The 25,209-nt window shown below is 47.6% G+C and overlaps 2 protein-coding genes across 2 annotated transcripts; both read left to right on the forward strand.

The window, feature by feature from the left end:
• Positions 1-6,875: 6,875 nt before the first annotated feature.
• On the forward strand, positions 6,876-7,853 carry LOC134143761 (olfactory receptor 5B21-like). Its single transcript, XM_062582048.1, has one exon. The coding sequence runs from the start codon at positions 6,876-6,878 to the stop codon at positions 7,851-7,853; it is 978 nt and encodes a 325-aa protein (XP_062438032.1).
• A 10,965-nt stretch (positions 7,854-18,818) lies between these two features.
• Positions 18,819-19,775, forward strand: LOC134143762 (olfactory receptor 6B1-like). Its single transcript, XM_062582049.1, has one exon. The coding sequence runs from the start codon at positions 18,819-18,821 to the stop codon at positions 19,773-19,775; it is 957 nt and encodes a 318-aa protein (XP_062438033.1).
• Positions 19,776-25,209: the final 5,434 nt, after the last annotated feature.

The raw sequence follows: 25,209 nt of genomic DNA on the forward strand, positions 1-25,209 counted from the left end.
AAGGACGAAGCGAGTGCGGACCCCTCGGTAGTGCGGTTCCCATATCCCGCGAGGGACTGGGCCACGAAAAGGGGGAAGCGGTGTGTGTGTGTGTGTGTGAAGGTACTCCGGAAGATGGGACAGAAGAAAAGTAAGCCTTCTGGTCCCATGGGTGGGGGAGTTTGTAGTGGAGGCTTACCTCCCATTCCCCCAGATAGCCCACTAGGATTGATGATTAAATATTGGGATGATTCCCCTTCTAGGCGGGGAAAAAGTAAAGTTAAGATGATCCATTATTGTATTGAAGTCTGGGGCAACAAACCTATAAAAGGAGAAAGTGTTTTCTGGCCCCCTTTTGGTTCATTTGAGGACTGGATATGCCAGGCCCTAAATAGTTACGTAAATTCAAAGGAGCCCTTCAGCTTAGAAGAGAGCGAGTATGCACACCTCTGGATAAACCCGGAGACGAGAACCCTTTTATACCCATTAAAAGAAAAAGGAGGGCGGGGGAAAAAGAAGCGAGAATTAGAGATCCCATTATCGCCACCCCCTTATATACTCCCTCCTATACCTACGGCCCCTTCTCTTCCCGGGCCGACCGAACTTCCGTCCTCGGGGGAGTCGGATGGCGAGGCTAACCCTAGTCCCCAGAGACCAGTAACTAGGAGTCAGACTAGAGCACAGGGGTTAAGTCTCGAAGGAGGATTATATCCACTGCGGGAAATAGCTATGGGAGGACCCCAACCGGGGACGGGATATGTAGCCGTCCCCATTAATTCCGGGGACGTGAGAGATTTTAAGAAGGAAATGGGAAACCTACTAGAAGACCCACTGGGAGTGGCAGAGCAGGTGGACCAGTTTCTAGGACCAAATATTTACACTTGGGAGGAGCTACAGTCCATCCTGGGAATCCTGTTCACAATTGAGGAAAGAGGGATGATTAGGCGAGCTGGCATGCGAATCTGGGACCAACAACACCAGCAAGGTCCGGCAACAGATGTTAAGTGGCCGATGCAGTTGCCTAATTGGAATAACCAGGACCCAATCCATCGCAGTCATATGCAAGACTTAAGAACCATTATCATTCAGGGGATAAGGGAATCAGTCCCAAGGGGGCAGAATATTAATAAGGCTTTTAATGAACAGCAAAGGCGGGATGAGACCCCGACAGAATGGTTAGAAAGGCTGCGAAAAAGCTTGCAGTTGTATAGTGGCTTAGATCCAGGGACTCCTGTGGGAGGGGCCTTACTTAAAACTCAGTTTGTGGCCAAATCCTGGACGGACATTAGGAAAAAGTTAGAGAAAATAGAGGACTGGCAAGATAAGGGTTTAGATGAACTCCTGAGAGAGGCACAGAAGGTGTATGTTAGGAGAGAGGACAAAAAAGAGAAGAAACAAGTACGAATGATGGTGGCAGCAATACGGGAAGGTCAAAGAGGAAGGCCTAGGATGGTGCGTGGGAAGCTTGAGAGAGAAGAAGGGAGAAATGGTCAGGGACAAAGAAATGTGATCTGTTTTTATTGTAATAGAAAGGGTCATATTAAGAGAGAATGTCGACAGAGAAAAGAGGATGAGCAGATGTTCAAGGATGAGTAGGGGTGTCAGGGGCTCTATTTGCTGGGGACCCGAGAAAAAAACGAGCCCTTGATAAAATTGAAAGTGGGTCCCCAGCGTGAGGAAATGGAATTCCTCATAGACACAGGGGCTGAAAGATCTACGGTCCAAACCTTACCTTTAGGGTGTAAGGCCTCGGCAGAAAGGGTACAAGTAATTGGGGCAAAAGGAGAACCATTTGGGGTTCCTGTTGTAAAAGAAGTATTAATCGAATCAGGTTCCAAGATAGGTGTGGGACCTTTACTTTTGGTACCCGAAGCTGAGTATAACCTGTTAGGTAGAGATTTGATAATAGAATTAGGCATAAGTTTAGAAGTGATAGATAATAGACTACAAATTAAATTGTGTCCTCTCCGAATAGAGGATGAACAAAGCATAAACCCAGAAGTTTGGTATACTCCAGATAGTGTGGGCAAATTGAATATTAAACCTTTTAAGGTAACTATAACTAACCCGGGTGTACCAACGAGAATTAAGCAATATCCCCTGTCCGAAGAGGGCAGGCGGGGATTAAAACCTGAAATTCAGAGGTTACTACAACAGGGGCTATTGGAACCTTGTATGTCCCCTTTTAATACCCCAATATTACCAGTAAGGAAAAAGGATGGCAAATATAGATTGGTGCATGATTTGAGGGAAATCAATAAGAGAACTGTGACTAGGTTCCCAGTAGTAGCAAATCCACATACTCTGTTAAATCAGTTACACCCGGATGATCAATGGTACAGTGTAATAGATTTAAAGGATGCGTTTTGGGCATGTCCTTTGGATGAGAGCAGCAGGGATTATTTTGCCTTTGAATGGGAGGACCCGGATACCCATAGAAAACAGCAACTAAGATGGACCGTCCTCCCTCAAGGATTTACTGAATCCCCAAATTTATTCGGACAGGCCCTGGAACAGATTTTGCAGGACTATAATAAAGTGCCGGGAGTGACGTTAGTACAGTATGTGGATGATCTGTTGATAGCAGGAAAGGATGAAGAAGTGGTAAGGCAGGCTAGCGTCCAGTTGTTAAATTTTCTTAGCCTGCAAGGGTTGAAAGTTTCAAAATCAAAGTTGCAGTTTGTAGAGAAGGAGGTAAGATATCTGGGCCATCGATTAAGTGGGGGGACTAAGAGACTGGATCCGGAGAGAATTAGTGGTATCCTGGCTCTGAAGGCCCCAACAACAAAGAGGCAAGTACGGCAACTGTTAGGATTAACTGGGTATTGTCGGCAGTGGATAGAGGATTATAGCAGAAAGGTCAAATTCCTCTACAATAGATTAAATAAGGATGGATTACTTAAATGGACAGAAGAAGATGAAGAGCATTTAGAAAAACTAAAAGAGGAGCTAATGCATCCCCCAGTATTAAGCTTTCCAGATTTAAGAAAGCCATTCTTTCTATTCGTAAACAGCACTGAGGGTACTGCCTATGGAGTACTTGCCCAAGAATGGGCAGGAAGTAAAAAGCCAGTTGCCTATTTATCCAAATTACTGGACCCGGTTAGCCGGGGCTGGCCTAGCTGTCTGCAGGTAGTGGTGGCAGCCGCCTTATTAGTAGAAGAAGCGCAGAAAATTACATTTGGAGGAGAAATTAAGGTAATATCCCCTCATAATATACGAGGGGTACTACAACAAAAAGCTGAAAAATGGATCACGGATACTAGATTATTAAAGTATGAAGGAATATTAATCTCCTCTCCAAAGTTAACCTTAGAAATGACTTCCTTACAAAATCCTGCTCAGTTCCTCTATGGAGAACCAAGCGAACCCTTAGAGCATAATTGCCTCCGAAATACAGAAGCACAAACAAAATTGCGACCTGACTTGGAAGAAGTGGAGTTACCTGAGGGCGAGCAAATATTTATAGATGGCTCTTCAAGAATAGTTAAAGGAAAAAGGAAATCAGGGTATGCATTGGTGAATGGGAAGACACTCGAGGTGGTAGAATCAGGACCTTTGAGTCCAAGCTGGTCTGCTCAGGCTTGTGAGCTATATGCTATGCTGCGAGCTTTAAAGTTGTTAAAAGGCAAAAGCGGTACGATATACACAGATTCTAAATATGCTTATAGGGTAATACATACTTTCGGTAAAATCTGGGAAGAGAGGGGACTTGCCAGCTCGCAGGGGAAGGGATTGATATACCAGGAACTGATTACTCAGGTCCTGCAGGCTATTAGAGAACCAAAAGAGATTGCTATAGTCCATGTGAAAGGACATCAGCGAGGTTTTACTCCTCAAATTAGAGGAAATAATTTGGCAGATCAGGAAGCTAAACGACCCTGATGAGCTAAGCGGCCCTGATGAGTTTACAGGTTATAAAAATGAGGGAAGACCGTCCAAATTGTGGAAAGGATTTAAAGAAGTTAACATGGTATGATTGTTGGAAGGAAAGGAGTGTCGGAGAAATACAGTGTAATTTCCTCGAGGAAGCGGCTGAGGACGAGGCCCCTGAATATGAACGCTGTTATTTGCACAGACCAGTTTACTCACTATTTTGCTTTACGCCGCTAGAAAAAAACAAGATGGTACAAATGGGTATAAAAGAAGCTGATAAGGGAAAGTGGGTACTGCCGGATGGGCGAGAAGTACTCCCAAAGTCGGTAGCCTTGGGAGTGCTACGGAGGTTTCATGAGAACACGCACTGGGGAACTCAAGCATTGATAGATCAATTTGCTATAAAATACATGTGTGTAGGAATTTACAATATAGCAAAGAGGGTTGTGAATGACTGCATAACTTGTCGAAAGGTGAATGCTCAACATGTCAGAAAAAGAGTGTTGGGAGGTTGAGAACTGGCTCATCGACCTTTTGCAAAAATTCAATTAGATTTTACAGAACTTCCAAAAACAGGACGGTACAAATATATGCTTGTGATTGTAGACCATCTCACATATTTTGTTGAAGCATTCCCTACGGCAAGGGCTACAGCTCAGACTGTGGTAAAAATATTGCTTGAGAATATAATTCCCAGATACGGAATTGTAGAAACAATTGACTCTGATAGAGGTCCCCATTTTATATCTAAGGTGTCTCGAGAAACTATGAAAGCTTTAGGAGTAAACTGGGAATATCATACTCCGTGGCATCCTCAAAGCTCTGGAAAGGTGGAACGAATGAATGGTGAAATTAAAAAACAGTTAACAAAACTTATGCTAGAAACTAAGGCGTCCTGGGTAAAATGCTTACCGCTTGCTTTATTAAACATACGAACGCAGCCCCGAACTGACGTGGGGCTTTCGCCTTTCGAAATGCTTTATGGTATGCCATATGATTTAGAGATGCCTCTTGACCACCCCAATTTGCAAGATACTCAATTACAGCCCTACCTAACACAGTTAATGAGCCGACGTAGAGAGTTACAGAAAAGAGGCCTAGTGGTGCAGCGACCCCCATTAGATATAGCCATACACCGAGTACAGCCCGGAGATAAAGTCCTAATCAAAACATGGAAAGAGACTTCATTAGCACCTCGGTGGGAAGGCCCCTACGTTGTTTTGCTTACTACAGAAACAGCTGTTCGGACTGCAGAAAAAGGGTGGACTCATGCCAGCCGTGTGAAAGGACCGATCCTGGGAGAAGAGTGGAGGGCGGTTCCAGGCTCCGCCGACTTAAAATTAACCCTTAAACGGACTCGATAAGTATTATTTCCCCTGTCCATGTACCGTAACAAGAGAAGGGGCCCCACTCCTAGACAAAGGCTCTCTAACAGATTCCCCTGAAGAACACTACTGCTGCCGAGAAGAACCAATACCTTGTAGTTCGCTGCAACTGAACTGACAAGCGAGGCAGAGGAGTGCAGACAGTGGGGAGGTTAAGAGGCCAGGTAAAACATAACATTAGGAGAAATGGGCCCCGACTATCTCTTGCGGTACACGGGAATTAGCGTTATTATCATGGTCAGCTGCGGTATCCTACAACCACACCACCCCCATCGACTTTTTCGGTGGAGTTTAATTAGATATGACGATCAACTAATTATACAGCAAGTAACGACAGCAGGTGCCCCTAGTTTCCGCACTACACCGTGTAACCTAACTGCAGGAACAATGTGTTTCAACCATAGCAGGGCCTTTACTACTGTTAATAATAACATTAACTTTCGGACCATGTATTTTTAATAAAATAATGGCAATTGTAAAAAGCCGCCTAGAAGCTGTACACATAATGCTGGTACTTGCTAAGTATGAATCACTTGAATTAGACGATGATGCGGACGCATTAGCGTTGAGTCGCCGGGCGCTCCAGGAATTCAATGAACAAAATAAGTAACCAAAAAGTAAAAGGAGGGATTGTAATAAATTGTAACTATTTGTTCATTGTTTAGAAGGAGGTTTTACAACAATCAGGGTTGAGACATGGTATCAGACAAATAAATTATGGTAAGCACAAAAGCTTATATGACCCCTTGTGGAACCAGTGTTGGGGCCCTAGCTATCTTGCAGGACTGTGAAGAGCTGAAGTAAGCAACAAGCTGCTCAGAGGTTTTGAAGGTAAAAGGACAAAGAAAAGATAAGCAGGCGCCTGTAACTTTCTCACAGAACAGCATCCCAAAAAGGGAGTCAACACAACAGATAAGCAAACCCCTGTGATCACTCACAAGGAGACAAATCAAAATAAAGAGACGAAAGAAGACCACGGCCTTCCTCTCCACAACCACCAGAGAGCTTCAGACGACCCCCCCCAGCAATTCACACATGCGCGGGATGCACCGGGAGATTACAACGCAGACTATAAGGGGGGACTGTGTGTGAGGGAGGCGCGCGCCGTTGGCGGAGCTGAGACTCCCCGGCCGCCCAGCGCTGTTTTGCTTGTGGCTGCTTACTTAATTAAATAAATTGTTCACATGATTTAACAAACTCTCTGTATGAATTAACCTTCAAGAGAGTAACTTATGACACTAGAAATTCCATGCAAACACAATAAAATACTTCTTCGCTTGAACTGCTTGCCTGGAGAAGCGGTGGAATCTCCATCTTTGGAGATACTCAGTGCTTAACTGGACAGTGTGCTCCAGTGTGTTCAATGTGTCCTAGGCAATGTGCTCTAAGTGACTCTGCTTGAGCAGGTGGGTTAGACCAGATAGCATGCAGAGGTCCCTTCCAAACTCAACTGTTCTGTCATTCTTTGAGTTTTTTGTGGTTTTTTGTTTGTTTTTTCCTTCATGCAAGATTATATGGCTATTCTTCTGTCAAAAATATTCTTCCTTCATCTTAAATCAAATACAAACAAACATTCTTCTTTTTTCAGGCCTATTTCTTGAAAGCAGGAAAAAGAAAGATAGATGTATGATGGCAATGGAGAAAGATCAATGGGAGAATGGGACATCATCATGGGAGTTCCTCCTGCTGGGAATGTGGAATATTCCCTCACTCCAGACACCACTCTTCCTCCTCTTGCTCATGGTCTACTTGGTGTCCGTGGTTGGGAATATCCTCACTGTTGCACTGGTGGTTGCAGACTGGCACCTGCACACTCCCATGTACTTCTTTCTGGGCAATCTCTCCTACCTGGAGACCTGCTACAGCTCCACCATCTTGCCTCGGCTGCTGGACAGCTTCCTGACTGGGGACAGGACCATCTCTGTTCAAAGCTCTATTGTACAATTCTATTTCTTTGGTTCTTTTGCAGCTAGCGAATGTTACCTGCTGGCCATAATGTCCTACAATCGATACTTGGCCATATGCCAGCCCTTGCTCTATGCAAGCATCATGACCTGGAAGGTCTGTCTCCAGATGGTGGCTGCATCTTGGTTAATGGGTTTCCTTATCTCTACAGCAATCACTCCTTTCTTATCCCAGTTGAAGTTTTGTGGCTCCAAGGCCATTGACCACTTCTTTTGTGATCTTGCCCCATTGCTGGAACTTGCCTGCAGTGACACTAGGAAAGTCACTCTCATTGCTTTCGTATTCAGCTTCTTGGATATAATCTTCCCCTTCTTGTCCACCCTGGCTTCCTACGCATGCATCATAGCTGTCATTCGGAGGATCCCATCCAGTGTGGGCAGACAAAAGGCCTTTTCCACCTGCTCCTCACACCTCACTGTTGTCTCTGTTTTCTACAGTACCCTCATCATTGTCTACACACTGCCCAGAACCCCCCAGCTGAGGCAGCTCAACAAAGTGTTCTCCTTTTTCTACACTGTCCTCACACCCCTTGTCAATCCCCTCATTTACAGTCTGAAGAACCGGGAGGTCAGGGAAGCCATGAGAAGAGTGCTCAGAAAAGCTTTGGCCATCTCCAGAGCTCAGAACATTGCTGTGCCAGGGTCTTAAGACCTTATGTGTGGTGCATATGTAAACTACCAAGGAGACAATGGGGGAAGATGTTTGCTTGGTGCCAGGAATTGCTCAAGGAGTATGTGAAGCTAAAACAGAAAGGGATGGAAGAGTCCATTAGCAAATATATATATATTAGCATATACATACATACATATATATATATATATATATATATATATATATCTAAGTCATCTAATAAAGACTGATGAAAAAAAGTGTCTATATGTGTGCTTATAGGTGGTCAAGATGACGAGTCCAATCCGACATATAGAGATATGACTCTCTAATAAGCTCAGATAGTGCAACTCTTGCCATGCCCAGCAATTTCAGATCTCTGTTAATATCCCTGTTTACTGCCTCTTATTTCCCAGCCACTGAACTTCCTTTCTCATCTCTGCTAGAGCAAAAGGTCTCTTCTCCTTCCTTCGGATAAAATTAACTGTCTCAGTGCTGAGGTGTTGCAAACTATCTCAATATCAATGGCTATGCTGTCCTCTGTCAATCTGCTCTAGTGTTTTAAATCACTCCTTTGAAGAGGGAAACTGTGTTGGAGCTCTGCCAAGAGTTTGCCACTTAGCTAAGGCAGTCTCCTGGTTTGCCTCCTTGTCTTCCCGAGTACTGACATGCACTGTTGTCTTTGAAGATGCTGACCTTGAAGGCCTGCCAGCTTTCCTGAGCTCCTCAGCCCTTCAAAGCTGCTTCCCATGGCATCCCACCTAGAATTACCTTCCATAAACACAGGTCTTGTCATCTCCAGTCCTGGGTCTGGACACTGCTTTTCCTCTTCAGTCCTTCACTCCTCATCGGATTTGAAACTCCACTATTTCACACTGACTGCAGCTACAGCTACCACTGATTATCACTTCCCCAGACAGTTCTTCCTTACTAGTGATAGTAGAACCCACTGGGCCTCACCTCTGGTTGGCTCATCCAGTACCTCTGTCAAGAAGATATCTCTGAGACCCTCCAGAAATCTCCTTGTCTGCTTGGGCCCTGCAGGGCTACACTTCTTGAAGATGTCAAGGAGGTTCAGGTCCCCAACAAGAACGAGGGTCTGTCATCCAGAGACTTCCTCAGAATTTCTGAAGAAGGCCTCATCTGCTTCCCCACCACGATTATGTGGTCTGTAACAGTCTCCTGCCACCAGGTCCCATGACAGGCTTCTCCTTCAATCTTTGCCTTCAAGCTCTCAAACAGCCTCTCATTCATTCCATAGAAGAGCTTCTTGCATGGAAGCTGCTTCTTCACAGAATCACCGAATCACAGAAAGGTTGAGGTTGGAAGGGTCCTCTGGAGATCATCTAGTCCAGCTTCCTTGGTCAAGAAGAGTCACCTAAAGCACATTGCACAGGTTTGCATCCAGGCAAGTTTTGAATATCTCCCAAGATGGAGACTCCACAATCTCTCTGGCAACCTGTTCCAGTGTCCTGTCACCCTCACAGTGAATTTTTCCTCATGTTCAGATGGAATTTCCTGTGTTTCAGTTTATGCTCATTGCCTCTTGTCCTGTCACAAGGCACCACTGAACAGAGTCTCGTCCCATCCTCTTGACACCCTCTTTTCAGGTATTTGTAGATATTGATAAGACCCCCCCTCAGTCTTCTCTCCTCCAGGCTAAACAGGCTCAACTGTCTCAGCCTTTCCTTTCTTTCCTCACAGGGGATATGCTCCAGGCCCCTTATTGTCTTTGTAGCCCTACGCTGGACACTCTCCGTAGCTCCATGTCTCGTACTGGGGAGCCCAGAATTAGACACAGTACTCCAGATGAGGCCTCACCTGGGATGAGTAGAGGAGGAAGAGAACTTCCCTTGACCTGCTGACATCGCTCTAATGCACCCTAGGATACCATTGATCTTCTTGGCTACAAGGGCACTTTACTGGCTCATGGTTAACTTGTCCACCAGCACGCTGAAAGTTCTTCTCTGCAGAGCTGCTTTCTAGCAGGTCAACCCTCTATCTGTACTGGTGCATGGGTTTATTACTCCCTAGGTGCAGGGAGTTGCCCTTTTTGAATTTCATGAGGCTCTTCTCCATCCAACTCTCCAGCCTGTCCAGGTCTCGAACTGCTCCCTGCCAGGAGTGTGGTGGACTTCTAGCTAAGCAAATGGGAGTATTCTCTTTCTCCTGAGTTGAATTGCTTGTTGGGCACTACAGACTGTGCTGAGCCTATCTGGGGTGAGTCAGGAGGAATGCCATTTCCTAAACAGAGGGTGCAGCCCTTTTGGTATGAAAGGCTGCCTCTAGCTGCCACTCTCAAAGGGTATTTTTTTTTCATATAGTTCCAATGCAGTATCTGCCAATGCTGAGAAAGTGCTTTGGACCTCTCTGGTCTCTTTGAATGGCCCTAGACATTTGGCAAATGATTCTCCTCTTCATGACAAATCAGAAAACCTCTGTGTAGACCCCTGATTTGAGGAGAACCCTATTCACCAATCTTTTGGAAACAGATTTTTTTTTTCTTTCCAGAATCACATTCCTCTGTCTATACCTAAAACTAGATACTTCTCCATCTGACTTGTGGCTCCCTGGACAATTGTTGTCAAGGAGTCACATCTGTGGAGCTTTGGGAAAGTCTCTGCTGGACTGTTTGGCCCTGTCCACTCCAGGCACCTTTCATGCTAGGTGATGGTTAGCTCAGATGTGACATCTACCCTGTGCATGGAGATGCCTAGGGGAAATGAATCCCCCCCTGTGCGTTGCTGCACCCTAAACCTCTGCAGTCAAGAAGAGAGCAGGGGGAACATGATTTCTCCCTTCCTTCTCTAAAATGGCTGGGGCTCACACTAGTAAGAGAAAATACCACCTCCTTTTAGACCTGCAATATGGACTTCTTGGAAACCATAAAGTCTTCTTCAGCCACCATGAAGAAATCTCAGTGGGGATGAGAAGCAAATACCATCTGCTATATTTACTTGTTCTTTTTTCCATTGGCCCCAAAAAATGTAAATAAAAATAAAATGTAGGATAAACAACTCCTACATATTTTTTTCTACAACCAGGCAATTTCCCAAGGTTAATTTTAGACCAAGCTCAGTTGTCATTTTCTGTGGAAAGATAAATTTTCTTTAATATATGTCTAGTGAATCATTTTATTTTACACACTCTCTTTTCCTTTGTATAAAAAAGGAAATGATGCTATATAGACATTAACAGCATACATATACCAGTGCTTATAATTAGTAATGCCAGACATTTTTTTGCCGCAAATATATATATATATGCTAATCTTGCTAAAACTACTGATACTTCTATAAGAACATTTTCCATTTGTGGAAAGAAGATTATATCCTCTCTTTTTCTTCCTACAAACTACAAATGTTATTGTCTGCATGATGCAAACTTGCATTCCTAAAATTTTAGCTAGCCAATAAATCATCTAGCTAAGTCTTCTGCTGCCTACCTCTCCACTGGTACCATAATTTGTCCACCTGCCTGGCTGTCTCTCTGTCTATCTATTTTGCAAGGATTTTGATTCTTCTCTCTGATATTTATCCTGCCTCATCTTTGTGTAATTGGTGGCCAGATTTCCAGTCCAGAGCCTTGTCACTAGTTCCTGTCTGTAATCATCTCTATGCCCACCCTCCTGTGGTCACCTCTATCTTGCTGCCTGTGTCTCCTGATCCCATGCCCATCTCTGTCAATTAGGACTGGATCTGTTGCATGGCCACATTTTACAGTCATTTCAGGAATGAGCATATAAAGCATTACTAAGATACTGAATGACTTGTTGCATGCTGTGACTTTTGGAAACTCCACAGAATTGTTTGCCCTGACTGTATGTGCAGGTGATTGTGATTGCACAGGGGAGGTGTCAGAGGGAATTGGAGCTGACCTGGGAGCTGCAATGCTGCATCCTGTTGTCCTCTGGCAGGGGCTGGGGAGAGGGAAGGTTTCACCAGAAACAGCTGAGCCTGAGGGGACTCATCAGAGAAAGAGCCAGCAGCAGGCTGCCCACAGGGACCTTGGCCTCAAGGGTCCTCCTGCTGCTACGTGTTGGGGAGTCTCAGGTCCCCAGAGGACGTAGACATTTATCAAGTTCATTTGAAATACATGCGTTCAACACTGGCTAGGTTTTCAGACAAGGAAAAGAACAGAAGCTGTTTCATCATGGGCTCATTACCATCATCACACTTAGCAAAACCCTTCCTAGACAATGACCTCTCCTAGTAGACACCCTGCAGAGAGGAAGAGGCAAGAATCATCTCATTATCGCTGCTGCATGCTAACGAGCTCCTGGGGGACAGTTACCAAGTGTGGAAGGCCACGACAGGAATGCAGTTTTGGGGAGGTCTAATAGGGCCTCCTGAGGGCTGTTAGTGATGAAGCTGTTTTGGGAAATCAAAGTGTGCTTCCCTGGGGGCTGAGTAGAGCAGAAAGTCAGAGGCAGCAATTTCCGGATGACAAAGGAAGGAGGCAGAGAGGTCTTTGTCACATGGCCCCTTGGATGGGCCCTACCAAGCCAAGGGACCAGATGCTAATCCCCAGCCTGCCAGAATGGTGATGCTTTTCATCATCCTCAGCCTCAGGTTCCTCCTGGTCACCATGCGACATCTAAAATGCCTGCAATGTCCTTACCCCAATCCTAGGACTGCCCCCCGTCATCTGTCCCCCAGACTGCCTCCCTTCCCCTGACATCTCTCAGCCTTATCCCTCATCTCCCAGGAGTCTGACCCCAAAGAGGTGGTCTCCAACACCTCCAAATGCCACTGCAGAGTGATTCCCCAAGCTACCAGTACCTACTGCTTGAGTGGTGCCATGCAGTCATGAATCATTGCCCACGTTTCCTCACACCTGCCCTTGTCACTTCCAATTCTCCACAAAGAACATTCTTTTTCTGCAAATCCATCTTCTGCTAGCTTCTGTCACTCCATGAAGGCTTCCAAAAATGAACTCATACTCTTCATCCATGGAAAGTAGTGATACCTGTGTAGCAGATAAAAAAAAAGAAAGCAACTGAGAAAAATCCTATTCTCAGTGCGTGTTGCACAAAATACCCTTTGCAGTTCTCCAAAAAAAAAAAAAAAAAGACAAGAATTCTCTTCCGAAAACCAGGTGGCCTGAGGACAATGCCATCTATATATAAAAGTAAGGCAAGCAGTTTTATATTTTTTATCTTCAAATCTCATTTCCATTACTTCATCCTCAGACCCATGAAACTACCCAGAATAGAGCAGGGAGTTGTGCTACAGCATCTCTGGAGGTGAGCTTCTGTATATCCTTTCTTCTACCTCAAAAAAAGCATACAATAGCTCACTTCCATGCAGTGTGTGCATGGGGAATGCCCTGGCTCTGCAGAGATGCTGCTGTAGCCTTGCAGAAGAGATTCTGAGGTGATTCTCAAAGAAAACATTATCCAGACTTTATTAAAAGCATCACGAGTGCTGCTAAAGCAAGAGATGGATTGCTGCAGATACTTTGTGCCCTGATATTCAGTCTTAATTTTAGCTGCAATTGATGATGCCTTTGTGTAGGCGTTTGAGGTTTGGAGATTTTGGAATCTGAGTGAAAGAAAAAAAGCCAAGAGAAAGGTCACTATCCGTAGGGAGTGGTTCTGCTTGCTCTACCGCTAATGGCAAGCAGTAAAGGGCATGAGATGGGAAAGCAGCTTTGCCAAATAAGATCAAAGACGGAAAAACAAATGGATCACCATTCTCAGATCACAGGGCAACACACCTGACACCCATTCTGTGACAGCTGCAGTGTAGCTTGACCACCTTTGGACATAGCACAAGGAGACTGGCTTTCCTCCTTCCTAGGAGGACAGTGTGGACCAAGATGAATTGAGATTCCAAAGCTCCTCTTTGCATTCATTGGCTATATGGGAGCTCAGGGACCTTTCACATGGAGGCAACAACATGAGAGTCATGCATGCTTGTTTGGGAGATGTTGTGGCATTCATCTGACACAAGATCAGGACTTCATGGGAGGGCAGCAGGATTTCAGGGCTGGGGTGATGGAGATGTTGAGGGAAGAGGTGATGTGATGGCCTAATGGGCTCAGTTGTGGGAGAGGCTATGGGAGGTGGTTATGAAGGGCCCAGGGCAAGGGCAAATGTATTTTTATAGGGGAATCTATGCCATGTTCAGCATGGTAAGGGGTGGTTCCTGCTCTGGGTCAGAGTGCCTGACAGCACTGTGCACAAAGGGGCACCCAGGATCAGCACACCCTCTCGGGCCCCAGAGATATGTTCAAGGATTTCAGAAATGGTTGGAGCTGTTCTGCTTCCATACTCCTAGTCCTTGGACCCTGGGTCCTGTCTGTCAATGAAGATGAAAGCTTTGCTCCCAGTAAGGACCTGGAAGGGGCCTATATTTTACCACTGACCCTCCTCCTCTCAGTAAACTCACAATATGAGGTTGGTGGTGTCTGTTCAGGGCAATCTTCACTCCAGATCTCCCTGCTTGATCCATTTCTGGGAGATCTTCTGTTCTTGCCTCTGAGCTGAAAGGTTTCTGACCATTGAATTCATACTTGTCTTGTCTGCAAGGCAGGAGAAGAGAGGAGGCAGCAGCCCAATGAGCATGGCACAGGCACATTCCATCTTCATAGCTTGCAAGACAGAGACTGGACAAGGAGGCAGACCTTGGGCAAGAGGTTCAGTGGGGTGTGATGGTTGTGGATTGCTTTTCCAAAAGAGTTTTTTTTCTTTGTTTCAGGATGAAAGTGATCTGGCTATGGAATATGACATTCTTTAGGGGTGGGTACTATGTCAGATGATCCCAAAACCTTTGCCATGGAGGTTTACTGCACTGGTGGCAGCATGCAGGAGGTGGAAGCAAGGAGAACCTACAAAGGAGCAATTGAGAAACATAGCCTGAGCATGGAGGGATGGTGTCAGGAAAGCCAAAGCTCAGATTTGAGAGGGCATCCTTTGACACTTGAAGAGCTGAAGAATGAAAGAGTTGATCCATTGTTGAATGGAGTGGGTGACTTAATGAGAGTCGACTCACAGAAGGCTGAGGAACTCCTCTGTGATTCCTGAAAAGATTCAAGGAGAAGTAGAACTACTAGGGGTGGATGAGTATTGCATCAGAGATTACTCATGAGAACTCAGCCTCTGAAAGCCATGGGACCTGACAAGCTGCATCTGAGTGTAGTGAAGGAAGGCACCAATGTCCTTGCAAGGACGGTCTCTGTCATTTTTGAGCGATCAGGGCAGGCATACACAATGACTGGCGGAAAGAAAATTTGAAGCTGTCTTCAGAACGAGCCGTTCTTGACATCATTAATTAATAGTCGAAGGAACAACAGGTGAGAGTTCACTTTACTGAGATTTCAGTGTCTCAGCAAATCATGGAGTGAGTCCTTGTGAAACACATTTATGAGCACTTGGAAAAGAATGCGGCTGGCAATAATCAGCATGAGTTTCCCAAGTTTAACTCTTGCCTCACCAACCTTGTTACCTTCCACAGCAGAACAACTGGATTAGTGGAAGAGGGAAGAGCAGTGGATGTCAATTACCTTGTCTTTAACAAGATTTTCTCAAGACATGATTTCTCAAGTCAGGATGTGATGGTCTACATGGGTGGACAACCAGAAGAACAACATTGATTGGGTGACTAGGCACACTGTAGACTGTTTGATGGGTCATACTCTATCTGGGGACTTTTAACAAGTGTAGTCCTTCAGTGGTCTGTCCTGGGATCTGTCCTGTTTTACATCTTTATCACAAACCTGGAGGATGTCTGCAGAAGAGAACAAACTGGGTGGGTAACACCCAATATGCTCAAAAACAAAGCAGACATCAAGAGGGACCTCAAATGTCTTGATAAACAGGTAGCATGAAAATGCATGAAATTCAACAAATGCCAAAGCCTGCCTCTGGGAATTAAAAATCCATTGCAACAGCAAAGGCTGGAGACAGATTACAGGGAGCAGCAATGGCCAGCTGCTCCAAGATGGATAGCCTGCTGGCAGTCAAGTGTGCTAACATAGTCAACAGGGCATAGACCTCACCAGCCAAGGCCCAGCCCCTCCATATCCAAGGAAGGTGAGCAGGGAAGACCTGGAAATGGTAGGCAGGTTCAAGCAAGACTAGATCATCAGGCAAGTTCTTGCTGACAAGGCAGGTCTGATGTCAAGCTGGGAACGCAAGTCACCAAATCAAGATCAGATCCAATGAGAGTGGTCGGGGTCAGACAAAGCCCTATAGCTGCAGGGCAGGTCCATAGAGATGAGGCATGTCCAAGGTCAAGCTGGAAAGTCAGGCTATGAGTCAGAGTCTGGATCAACAGGGCCCATGGCCAGGAACAGGCACACCTGTAACACAGCTGTGGAGAGGCACACCTGCAATGTAGCTCAAGGTGGGACTGAAGATTCAGGGCTGAGCTTAAATGAGCTCCTGGGCCTTTGAGAGGGGGTGTATGTGGAGGCCCCTAGTGAGTCCAGTCAGGGCTGTGAAGGCCTCTTATTGCCCGCAGGCTCTGTCAAAAGCCTGACCAGGAACAGTTCTGTAGAAAAGAGCCTGGGGATCCTGCTGCACAGCCAAGGCAACGTGAACTGGAAGTGTGCCCTGGCAGTGAGAAAGGCCAACAGCCTCCTGGGCTGTGTGCACAGGAGCATGGCCAGCAGATCAAGGGGAGTGATCACACCCCCTTACTCAGTGCTCATTAGACCACATTTAGAGTGCCACATCCAGAGCTGAATCCCAAATACAAGAAAGACAACAGCATACTGGAGCCAATTCAGTACACGGCCATTAGGATGCTCAGGAAGCTGCTGCACACAATTCTGTGTCCATGGAGCCAGCAGCTCCTGCCTTCCAGCCAGGGCAGAGGCCAAGGAGACTCCAACAGGACTGAGAGGAATCCTGCCCTGTAGCACCCACTGATGCAACAGCAGGAGCAAAGGAGGTCTCTGAGAACCAATGAGGTAAGAGAGAGGAACAGAAATCGGGAGAAAAGATCAGTAGCTCTGCTCCCTTGCACCCCTTTCATACCAAGCTCCTGTGCCTCAGGGAGAGGTTGGAGAGCCCTCTACCCTCAGGATACAAACCCTGCACCCAAGCGGGACACATCATGGAGTCAGGGAATGTCTCCATGGCTGGGACGAAGTGCTGGAGTCTCAGCCTCTTCCTCCCCACTGACCATTGTGGGGGACCACCTGAAGCCATCAGGGCTCTCTAAACCTGAGTGAGTCAGTGAACAGAGAGTTGGCTGCAGGCAGGTGAGGGGAATCCCATTCAAGAGATCTCTCCCGACTTTGTGTCAGGATTTTTTAAGGAGGCCTGCTGATTATGCAATCTCAGTTTCCTTTACAAAGAGGCAAGTCCCAGCATTTGAGTGTCCAGAGTTATGGGGAAAGCTGTATGCCAGAAGTGTTTACAAAGTTCCTAGCAGTTCAATGGGTTTCAGTCTCTTCTGAGGGCCAGTTATGCATTGCTCACTCTCTGCAGTTCCTGGGGAGCGATGAGCTGCAGCAGGAACCTTCAGAGACTCGTTAGTGCTATAAACCCCAGGACACTCTGGAGAACACAGGGCATTCAACTGCTGCTGGAAACTCCCTAGCAGAGCTGCTGGACGAAGACAGAAAGCACAGAGCAATGCCTGATCCCTGGGTCAGGGTTTGCAGAGAGCTCAGAGAGGAGAAGGACACATTAGAGAAGAGAGAGAGGATGACATCTCACACCTTGATCATCATTTCCCAGCACTATCAGCACAGAGGTCATCACCTCATCCTGAGGACTGCAGGTGAAGTGGTGAGGCTTTGCATGGTGGCATCTATGAGTGAGAAAGGGGATGGGCATATTCCTTCCTGGATGTCTTCTACTCTAGCTCCCTCTTCCCTCCACACATATCTTGTGATGCCCTTGTTAGCTGAACAGAGTCCTGGGGAGCTTGCTGATGGGTGCGGAGTTAGATGGGTTGCTGGCCCTGAGCCAGCCCAGAGCCCTGCCAAGGGGCACCACTACCTCACCTGGGAGATAAGATCCGGGCAGAGGCCTATGCTTCTCAGGCAGGGACTTTCCCTGGCTGTGCACACAGGCATATCCCAGGCAATCACCACAAACAGGAGGGGAATGAAGCTCTTTCCTGATCTCACCTATGCTCACCATGGAGACACCCACTCCTTCTCCTAGCAGTGCTGCTCGGGGAGCCCTGTGAGCACAGCTGGCAGTGCTGAGGTCTAGCTGCTGGACTATGCCATAAGGCAGCCCCAAAGCCCTCCAAAACCATTGCTGAGGGGGGAACCTATGCAAGGTGAATGATCTTCCTTGTTCCCTATCCTTCTGCTCTTCTGAAAACCTCTCTTCCTTGTACTGGCCAATCAGCCTAGGTGTCCATCTTCCCTCATATCGAGCTCACTTTTCTCTCTGAAGCCCATGTGGAAGCTCTCCAAGAGCCCTCTCAGGCTGTTCTACTGCATGGTGGCATGGACATCAACTGCTCACACCGTCAAAGGAAGCACATGGCCCATTCCTTCCAAAACAAGTGTTCTAGACAGCAGAGATAAGCCACTTGGCTAATTCTCCTCTTTGGAGGAGAAAGGCATCTGACATGATGTGCTCACATAAAGGGATTTTCTTGCCTGGTGAGGACAGGGCTTGCTATTTGGAATAACTTCAGGTGCAGGAGAGACACTGTCACAATGTCAGGGAATGCTTTCTCTCCTATACTGATCATAGAACTACAGAATCACTGATTCTGTGATTCTCTCCTATACCTCTGCCCCAAGAAGGAAATGAGCACTTCTGTGGGGCAGCTCACCTCTCTGGTTCTCCTAGGAAGCCCTTCCCTTTGGATGTATGGTTTAACTTTCTGCAAAAATAAACTAGTTCTCTCATTTCACTAGTCATGGAGGTTATTAAGGGAATACAAATGCAGTCAGAGAAGTGTCAGAGTCATGTTTGTTCTGATAGAAACTTTCTTCATGATTACTCTGTAGAAGAAATGAATAAATAAAGCTCTTTCTCATAGGTATCCTTGCTGGCAAAGAGGAGTGAGGGAGCTGAGGTGCTACATGGAGAAAGGGGAATGGGAGAATTGCACATCGTCCGCGGAGTTTGTCCTGCTTGGAATGAGGAATGTCCCCTCACTCCAGACACCACTCTTCCTCCTCTTGCTCATGGTCTATTTGATAACGGTGGCTGGGAACATCCTCATTGTTGTGTTGGTGGTGGCAGACTGGCACCTGCACACACCCATGTACTTCCTCCTGGGCAATCTCTCCTCCTTGGAGATCTCCTACAGCTCCACCATCCTGCCCCAGCTGCTGGTCAGCTTCCTGACTGGGGACAGGACCATATCTGCTAGGGGCTGCATTGCACAATTCTATTTTTTTGCCTCTTTTGTGGTTACCGAGTGTTTCCTACTGGCAGTCATGTCCTACGATCGGTACTTGGCCATATGCCAGCCCCTGCTCTATGCAAGCCTCATGACGCAGAAGTTCTCACTGCAGCTGGCAGCAGCATCTTGGCTGGTGGGATTGCTAATCTCCACAGTAGTTATTTCTTTCATATCTGAGTTGAAGTTCTGTGGCCCCAAGGTCATTGACCACTTCTTTTGTGATTTTAAACCATTGCTGGAGCTCACCTGCAGTGACACCAGTGTGGTTATAATTGTAACTTTCTTCCTATCTTTTTTGGATTTAGTCTTCCCCTTCCTGTTCACAGTGGCCTCCTACATGTGCATCATAGCTACCATCCTGAGGATCCCATCCAGCGTGGGCAGGCAGAAGGCCTTCTCTACCTGCTCCTCTCACCTCACTGTCGTCACTGTTTTCTATGGCACCCTCATCATTGTCTACATGCTGCCCAGAACCCCCAGACTCAGACAGCTCAACAAAGTCTTCTCCTTTTCCTACACTGTCCTCACGCCCCTGGTCAATCCCCTCATTTACAGCCTGCACAACAGGGAGGTCAGGGAGACCCTGAGGAAAGCAGTGAGGAAAGCTCTGGTCTGCACCCAGAGCTCATAGCAGTTGTGTGCTACTGCACACAAAACATTGATGGTTCTGCAAGGTAGTAAACTCAGTACAGGTGATATTATGCTGCAGAACAGTTATCCCTTCAGAAGAACATGGCACAGAGAATATTTTTTAGAAAGCAGAAGGGAAGAGAGTACGGATTTATTTCAGCATTTAAATGCATGGTTCAGAAGAGAATGGAAATAAATTCCCTTTCTTGGTGCCTCCTTTCTAGACAATAAAGTGTGTTACTGTATGTGGGAAATGTTGCAATGATGTGGTCATTTTCTTTTCCTGTGATGACAGGGGATTCATCTGGGGTGCGATCTGAGACAACAGGGAGGGAGATCAGGAGTAGCAGTACTTTCCTGACTGTGGATTCCTCAGATGGGAGCCATCTCCCTCTGCTGTGAACATTTCCAGGGTAGAGGTCAGTGCCTCAGCACACAGCACTTGCTACTCTAATGTCCAGTGGAAATCACAGAATCATAGAATCAGTAAGGTTGGACGGGACCTCTGGAGATCATCTAGTCCAACCTCCCCACTCAGCAGGGTCATCTACAGCATGTTAGACAGGATTGCATCCAGGCGGGCCTTGAAGATCTCCAGAGAAGGAAAATCCACAACCTCTCTGGGCAATCTGTTCCAGTGCTCTGTCACTCTCACAGTGAAGAAATTCCCCCTCATGGTCAGGCCAAACTTCCTGTGCTTCAGTTTCTGCCCATTGCCTCTTGTCCTGTCACACGGGACAACTGAAAAGAGTTTGTCCTTGTCCCCTTGACACTCTCCTTTCAGGTACTTATACACATTGATAAGATCCCCCCTCAGTCTCCTCCTCTCCAGGCTAAAGAGGCCCAGCTCTCGCAGCTGTTCCTCACAGGGCAGATGCTCTAGCCCTCTGACCATCCTTGTAGCCCTATGCTGGACTCTCTCCAGTAGCTCCATGTCTCTCTTGTACTGGGGAGCCCAGAACTGGACACAGTACTCAAGATGAGGATCACCTTCCTCAACCTGTGGGCAACAGTCTTCCTAATGCACCCCAGGATACCATTGGCCTTCTTGGCCACAAGGGCATATTGCTGGCTCATGGTCAACTTGTCATTCACCAGCACATACTGGTAGTGTTGCTTAAACACATGCTAGTGTCTCCTGACATTTGTGACAGCCTTGAGCCTCCCAGACATCAGGAAGTTCCTAGCAGATAGTGAGGAGAAATAGGGAAGGGACCTGCTGGGACTGGTGCTGTAAATGGATGCTGTAGGTAAACCTCAGGGCATCAGAAAGGATCCTCAATACAGGCATGGGCAAGAGCACTCATGCCTCTAGGTAGGGACTTCAGTGCCAGGCTGTCTGTGATTCAGCCCATCTTGAGTATGATGGGCACGTGCACTAAGAGTGTTGCCAGCAGGTCGAGGGAGGTGATCCTGCCCCTCCACTCAGCCCTGATGAAGCCATATCTGGAGTACTGCGTCCAGTGCTAGGTTCCCCAATACAAGAGAGATATGGAGCTACTGGAGAGAGTCTAGTGAAGGACTACTAAGATGATGAAGGGCCTGGAGTATCTCTTGTATGAGGAATGGCTGCGAGAGCTGGGCCTGTTCAGCACAGAGAAGACTGAGGGGGGATCTGATCAGTGTGTAAGTATCTGAAGAGAGAGTGTAGAGAGGATGGGGTCAGAGTCTTTTCCATAGTGCCCAGCGATAGGCCGAGAGGTAATGGGCACAAACTGAAACACAGGAAGTTATGTCTGAACATAAGGAAAGATTTTTGTACTGTGAAGGTAAGAGAGCACTGCAAAAGATTGCCCAGCAAGCTTCCAGAATTTCCATCCTTAGAGACATTAAAAACCTGCCTGGATGTGACCCTGGGCAACATGCTGTAGGTGACTGTGTGAGCAGGAGGGTTGAACTAGATGATATCCAGAGACCCCTTTCAACCTCAACCATTCTGTGATTCTGTGACTCTGAGAGGGGAGGACAGAGGAGAGGCAGGTGAGAAAGAGGTGTAATGGAAGGTGTTGGGGCTGGGCTGTAGGTAGTGAGGTCACTTGCACTGCAGGACGCTGCTTGGTGAGGAGCAGCAGACTGGCATGGTGAGGTGCTCGAATGAAGGGTGAGGGGCTGCCCAGGAGAGCAGAGAGGTTGTGGGAAGGCCAAGGCAGAGGCAGGTGAAGATGCCTGAGGCTTGTCTGCCCCTCACACTAATCATCCCCTGCTGCTTGTCCATATGGGCACTAAAGGCACTGCCTGGGGAGACTTGCAGAGCCTCAAGAAGGTCCACCTGGCTCTGGGTGTGACAATCAGGGACCCAGGTAGTTTTACATTCAACCCCGCTGCTGAGGGCAAGGGGCATGAGGAGGTGGAGACAAATCCTATGAGCCAACAACTGCTGCACAGCTGTTGCTGGCAACAGGGCTTTGGTTTTGATGACCATGGGGTCTTCTTTGCTTGGAAGAGATTGAGTCAGCCTGAATAAGCAGAGCAGAAGCATCTTTGCTGACAGCCTGGTGAACCTGGTAAGGAAACTGTTACTCTGAGAAGGACTGAAAGGAGAGGATGACCAATAGCAATGAGCACGCTGACCAGTGTGTGCTGGGGAGAGCTCTGAGAGCCAGGACCCAGCTTAGGAACCCACTGCCTCCACGAGCATGACAGACACAAGATGCAGTCTGCCCTTCCCGAGAAACAAGCCAGAGGAACCACCTCCAGCTCCAGGTAATCTGAGAGCAGGACTGCAGGTAGCCAGATGTCATGAAGTGCAACAGAAATGACCAGATCCAGGTTGTCTGAGACAGAAAAGCTTTATTCCTTGTTCTATGAGGAAACTGCTTGGAAGCAGTCCCTCAGGCCATGACCTCTGCTAGAGTAAAGAAAAGCTCATTGCTGCCCACTGGCCTCCAAGGCAGTTGTGCCTGTGCTGACCCACCTGATGTGCTCACCTGGTTGCCCAGCTGTGATGTCACACTCTCTGATGTCACCATTGCTGGTGACCACCGGAGGAGATGGTGAGGCTCAGGCAGGCTCAGCTGTCTGCCTTCCCCCACCTTTCAAGTCAGACTTGCTCTTTCGGGCTTTTCCACCCGCAGGGTGTATTTGGGGAAAGAAAAAAAACTTCTGACTTGAGATTGAAGGAGACTGCCTCATCCAGCCTCTGGTACAGAAATAAATCTGAAAAAGCCAAAGTTCCTGTTATCTGGAGATGTCAGCCCCTGTGAAGTAGCTGTAAGTAGCACAGATGGGTGGAAAGAGGAAGTCTTGACACAGGAGGTACCCATAGCTCTTTGATACTGAAGGACATTTTCATATTTTCAATGTACTTGGAAGGTGAAATTCTGTTCATAGTTCTCCTGGGACACATTCCCCGGGGCTGCAGTCTGTTGCAGCAGTGGTTTTCCTATTGGAAACATCACAGTCTTTGCAGAAGATAAATCTCACCTAGAGACCTAGAGTGCCTTCATCTTCCATTCAGTAGCATCTCAAAGCTGGCGGAGGAGGTGGCTTTGGATGGTGTTTATAAATGCTGGCCTCACTGAGGCACTCTTCTGGTGCAGATAATCCTCCCAGCCTCAAAATCCATTGCTTTGGATCCTCACCATCTCTAGCAGCCTCCCCTGCCTGCTATGTTCCCCTAAGAGAGACACACCAAAAACCTGGCACAGGCACACGTGGTCGTGGGAGAGGAAACATGCTGCCATTCAGCTGCTGTGTGGGAACAGCAGTGTGGGAGCACACAGCCGTGCGCTTGCAGGGCAAATGCAGGTCTCCTGGGAAAGGCAGCAGGACATGGAGGCTGCAGGAGAGAAGAGCCCAGAGTGTTCCCTGTGTTACACAGATACACTGGGGAAGTTGCCCCAGGGCCATCATCCCAGGCCAGCCCCACACAACACCCCTTTCCAGTGTTGGCTGCTCCCCCATCTGTGGGGTGATCCATGGCCAGCTCCGTTGTCCTGCAGGTCTCTGTATCCCAATGGAAGGGAAAAGGCCAGCCTCGTATGGCCTCCCTTCAGCACCACATTCACGGCCATCAGTGCAGCCATGACTGTGGTGAAGGCAAGTGGGCAGACCCAGGCCCATGCAAGTGCAAAGACCAAGGGTGGAAAAGGCAGTGTGGGGCTAGAGAAGGCCCTCCCCCTCCCACCCGTGGGAAGAGAGCTCCCAGGTGATGCTGGACTCCGCTTTGGCCAATGGGAGTGGAGCACGGAGTAGGGTGGAAGAGGCAGATGGAGTCTCTGGGAATGTGTGAGGGAGTCTTCCAAAGCCCAGGGCTGAGCAAGGGATCTTTGGATCTTCCTCCTGATGCTTTCCCAGCCTGGCTCATTCTGTTCTGTCCTACTTGCTCTCCTCCCCTTGCCAGTCATGTTGGAGCAGAGACTGAGGAGCAAGAATTCATGGAATCGCAGAGGAGTTTTGGTGGGAGGAGACCTCGAGAGTTCTCCAGTCCAACCTCCCACGCAAAGCCTTGGACCCCTCCAGCCTTGTCTGGTCCTTGCTACACTGGACCTGACCCCAGTTACCATTCCCAAACCTGCTCTGCTCTTCTTGTCCATACACTGCAGGGCACCACCTCTCATTGGTGGGTCCCTGCCCTGCCTTCCTGGCACTCTCAGCTCCAGGCTTCCCTTCCTCCCATGGACTAGCCACACTCTTGCTACACCGCAAAATATCCTCTTTGTAGCAGAAAGCAAGTCACAAGGCTCTTCTCACTGACCACCCCCAGGCACATGCTGTCCCCGGAGATCCCCTGAGTTCTTCTGGGGGCTCAGATTCCCCTCCACAAAGATGGGCATCTGTCATCAGCACTGTCACTTATGGGACAGCCTTGGGCAGAAAATTCAGGGACCATTCACCAGCTCCACCAGTACTGGTAACTGACAGATGAACCCTGGATCCAGCTCTCAGTCCCTAAGAAATCACATGGAGACTCCGAGCTTGTCCCCTGGATCCCAGGGAGTTCACAAGCAGAGCAGCAGGCAGTGCTCTCTGGGTGTATTTTGGACTCCATCTTCTGAAGGAAGGCCAGACTTCAGGCACATCATATGGGAGATCCCCTTTTATTACGGTAATGTTATTGTGGAAGCCAAGTCTGACATAAGAGTGCCCAGTGCTTTCTTGAGCTCACAGGAATGCACAGGGAAGCATGAATCTACCACCATCACGTTACAAGACCCTGGAGGCAATATACACACATTAGACCACAGCAGGACAATGTGGAAATGAGGAGAAAAGCTCTGAAGTCTGGACAGTGTGGAAATGAAGGAGAAAAGCTCTGAAAAGTCCTGCTGCTGTTGGTGGCCACTTCTCCAAGAAAACTGCAGCCCCCACACAAAGGCTGTAGCAAGGAAATGGCAGCTGTGCTAGTGAACGAACAGTCCTGAGAACCAAGAGGGTCTTTCCCCACAGGCTGCATCCAGACTCTCCTCCCTTCCACTCCTGCTTTGCCCCGAGTG

This window comes from Rhea pennata, chromosome 8 (assembly GCF_028389875.1).
Source record: "Rhea pennata isolate bPtePen1 chromosome 8, bPtePen1.pri, whole genome shotgun sequence".
In the NCBI taxonomy this organism is placed as follows: domain Eukaryota; kingdom Metazoa; phylum Chordata; class Aves; order Rheiformes; family Rheidae; genus Rhea; species Rhea pennata.

What these genes read in the sequence shown, in the direction of transcription:
- LOC134143761 (XM_062582048.1), top strand. Translation starts at nt 6,876, where the DNA reads ATGGAGAAAGATCAATGGGAGAATGGGACATCATCATGGGAGTTCCTC.
- LOC134143762 (XM_062582049.1), top strand. Translation starts at nt 18,819, where the DNA reads ATGGAGAAAGGGGAATGGGAGAATTGCACATCGTCCGCGGAGTTTGTC.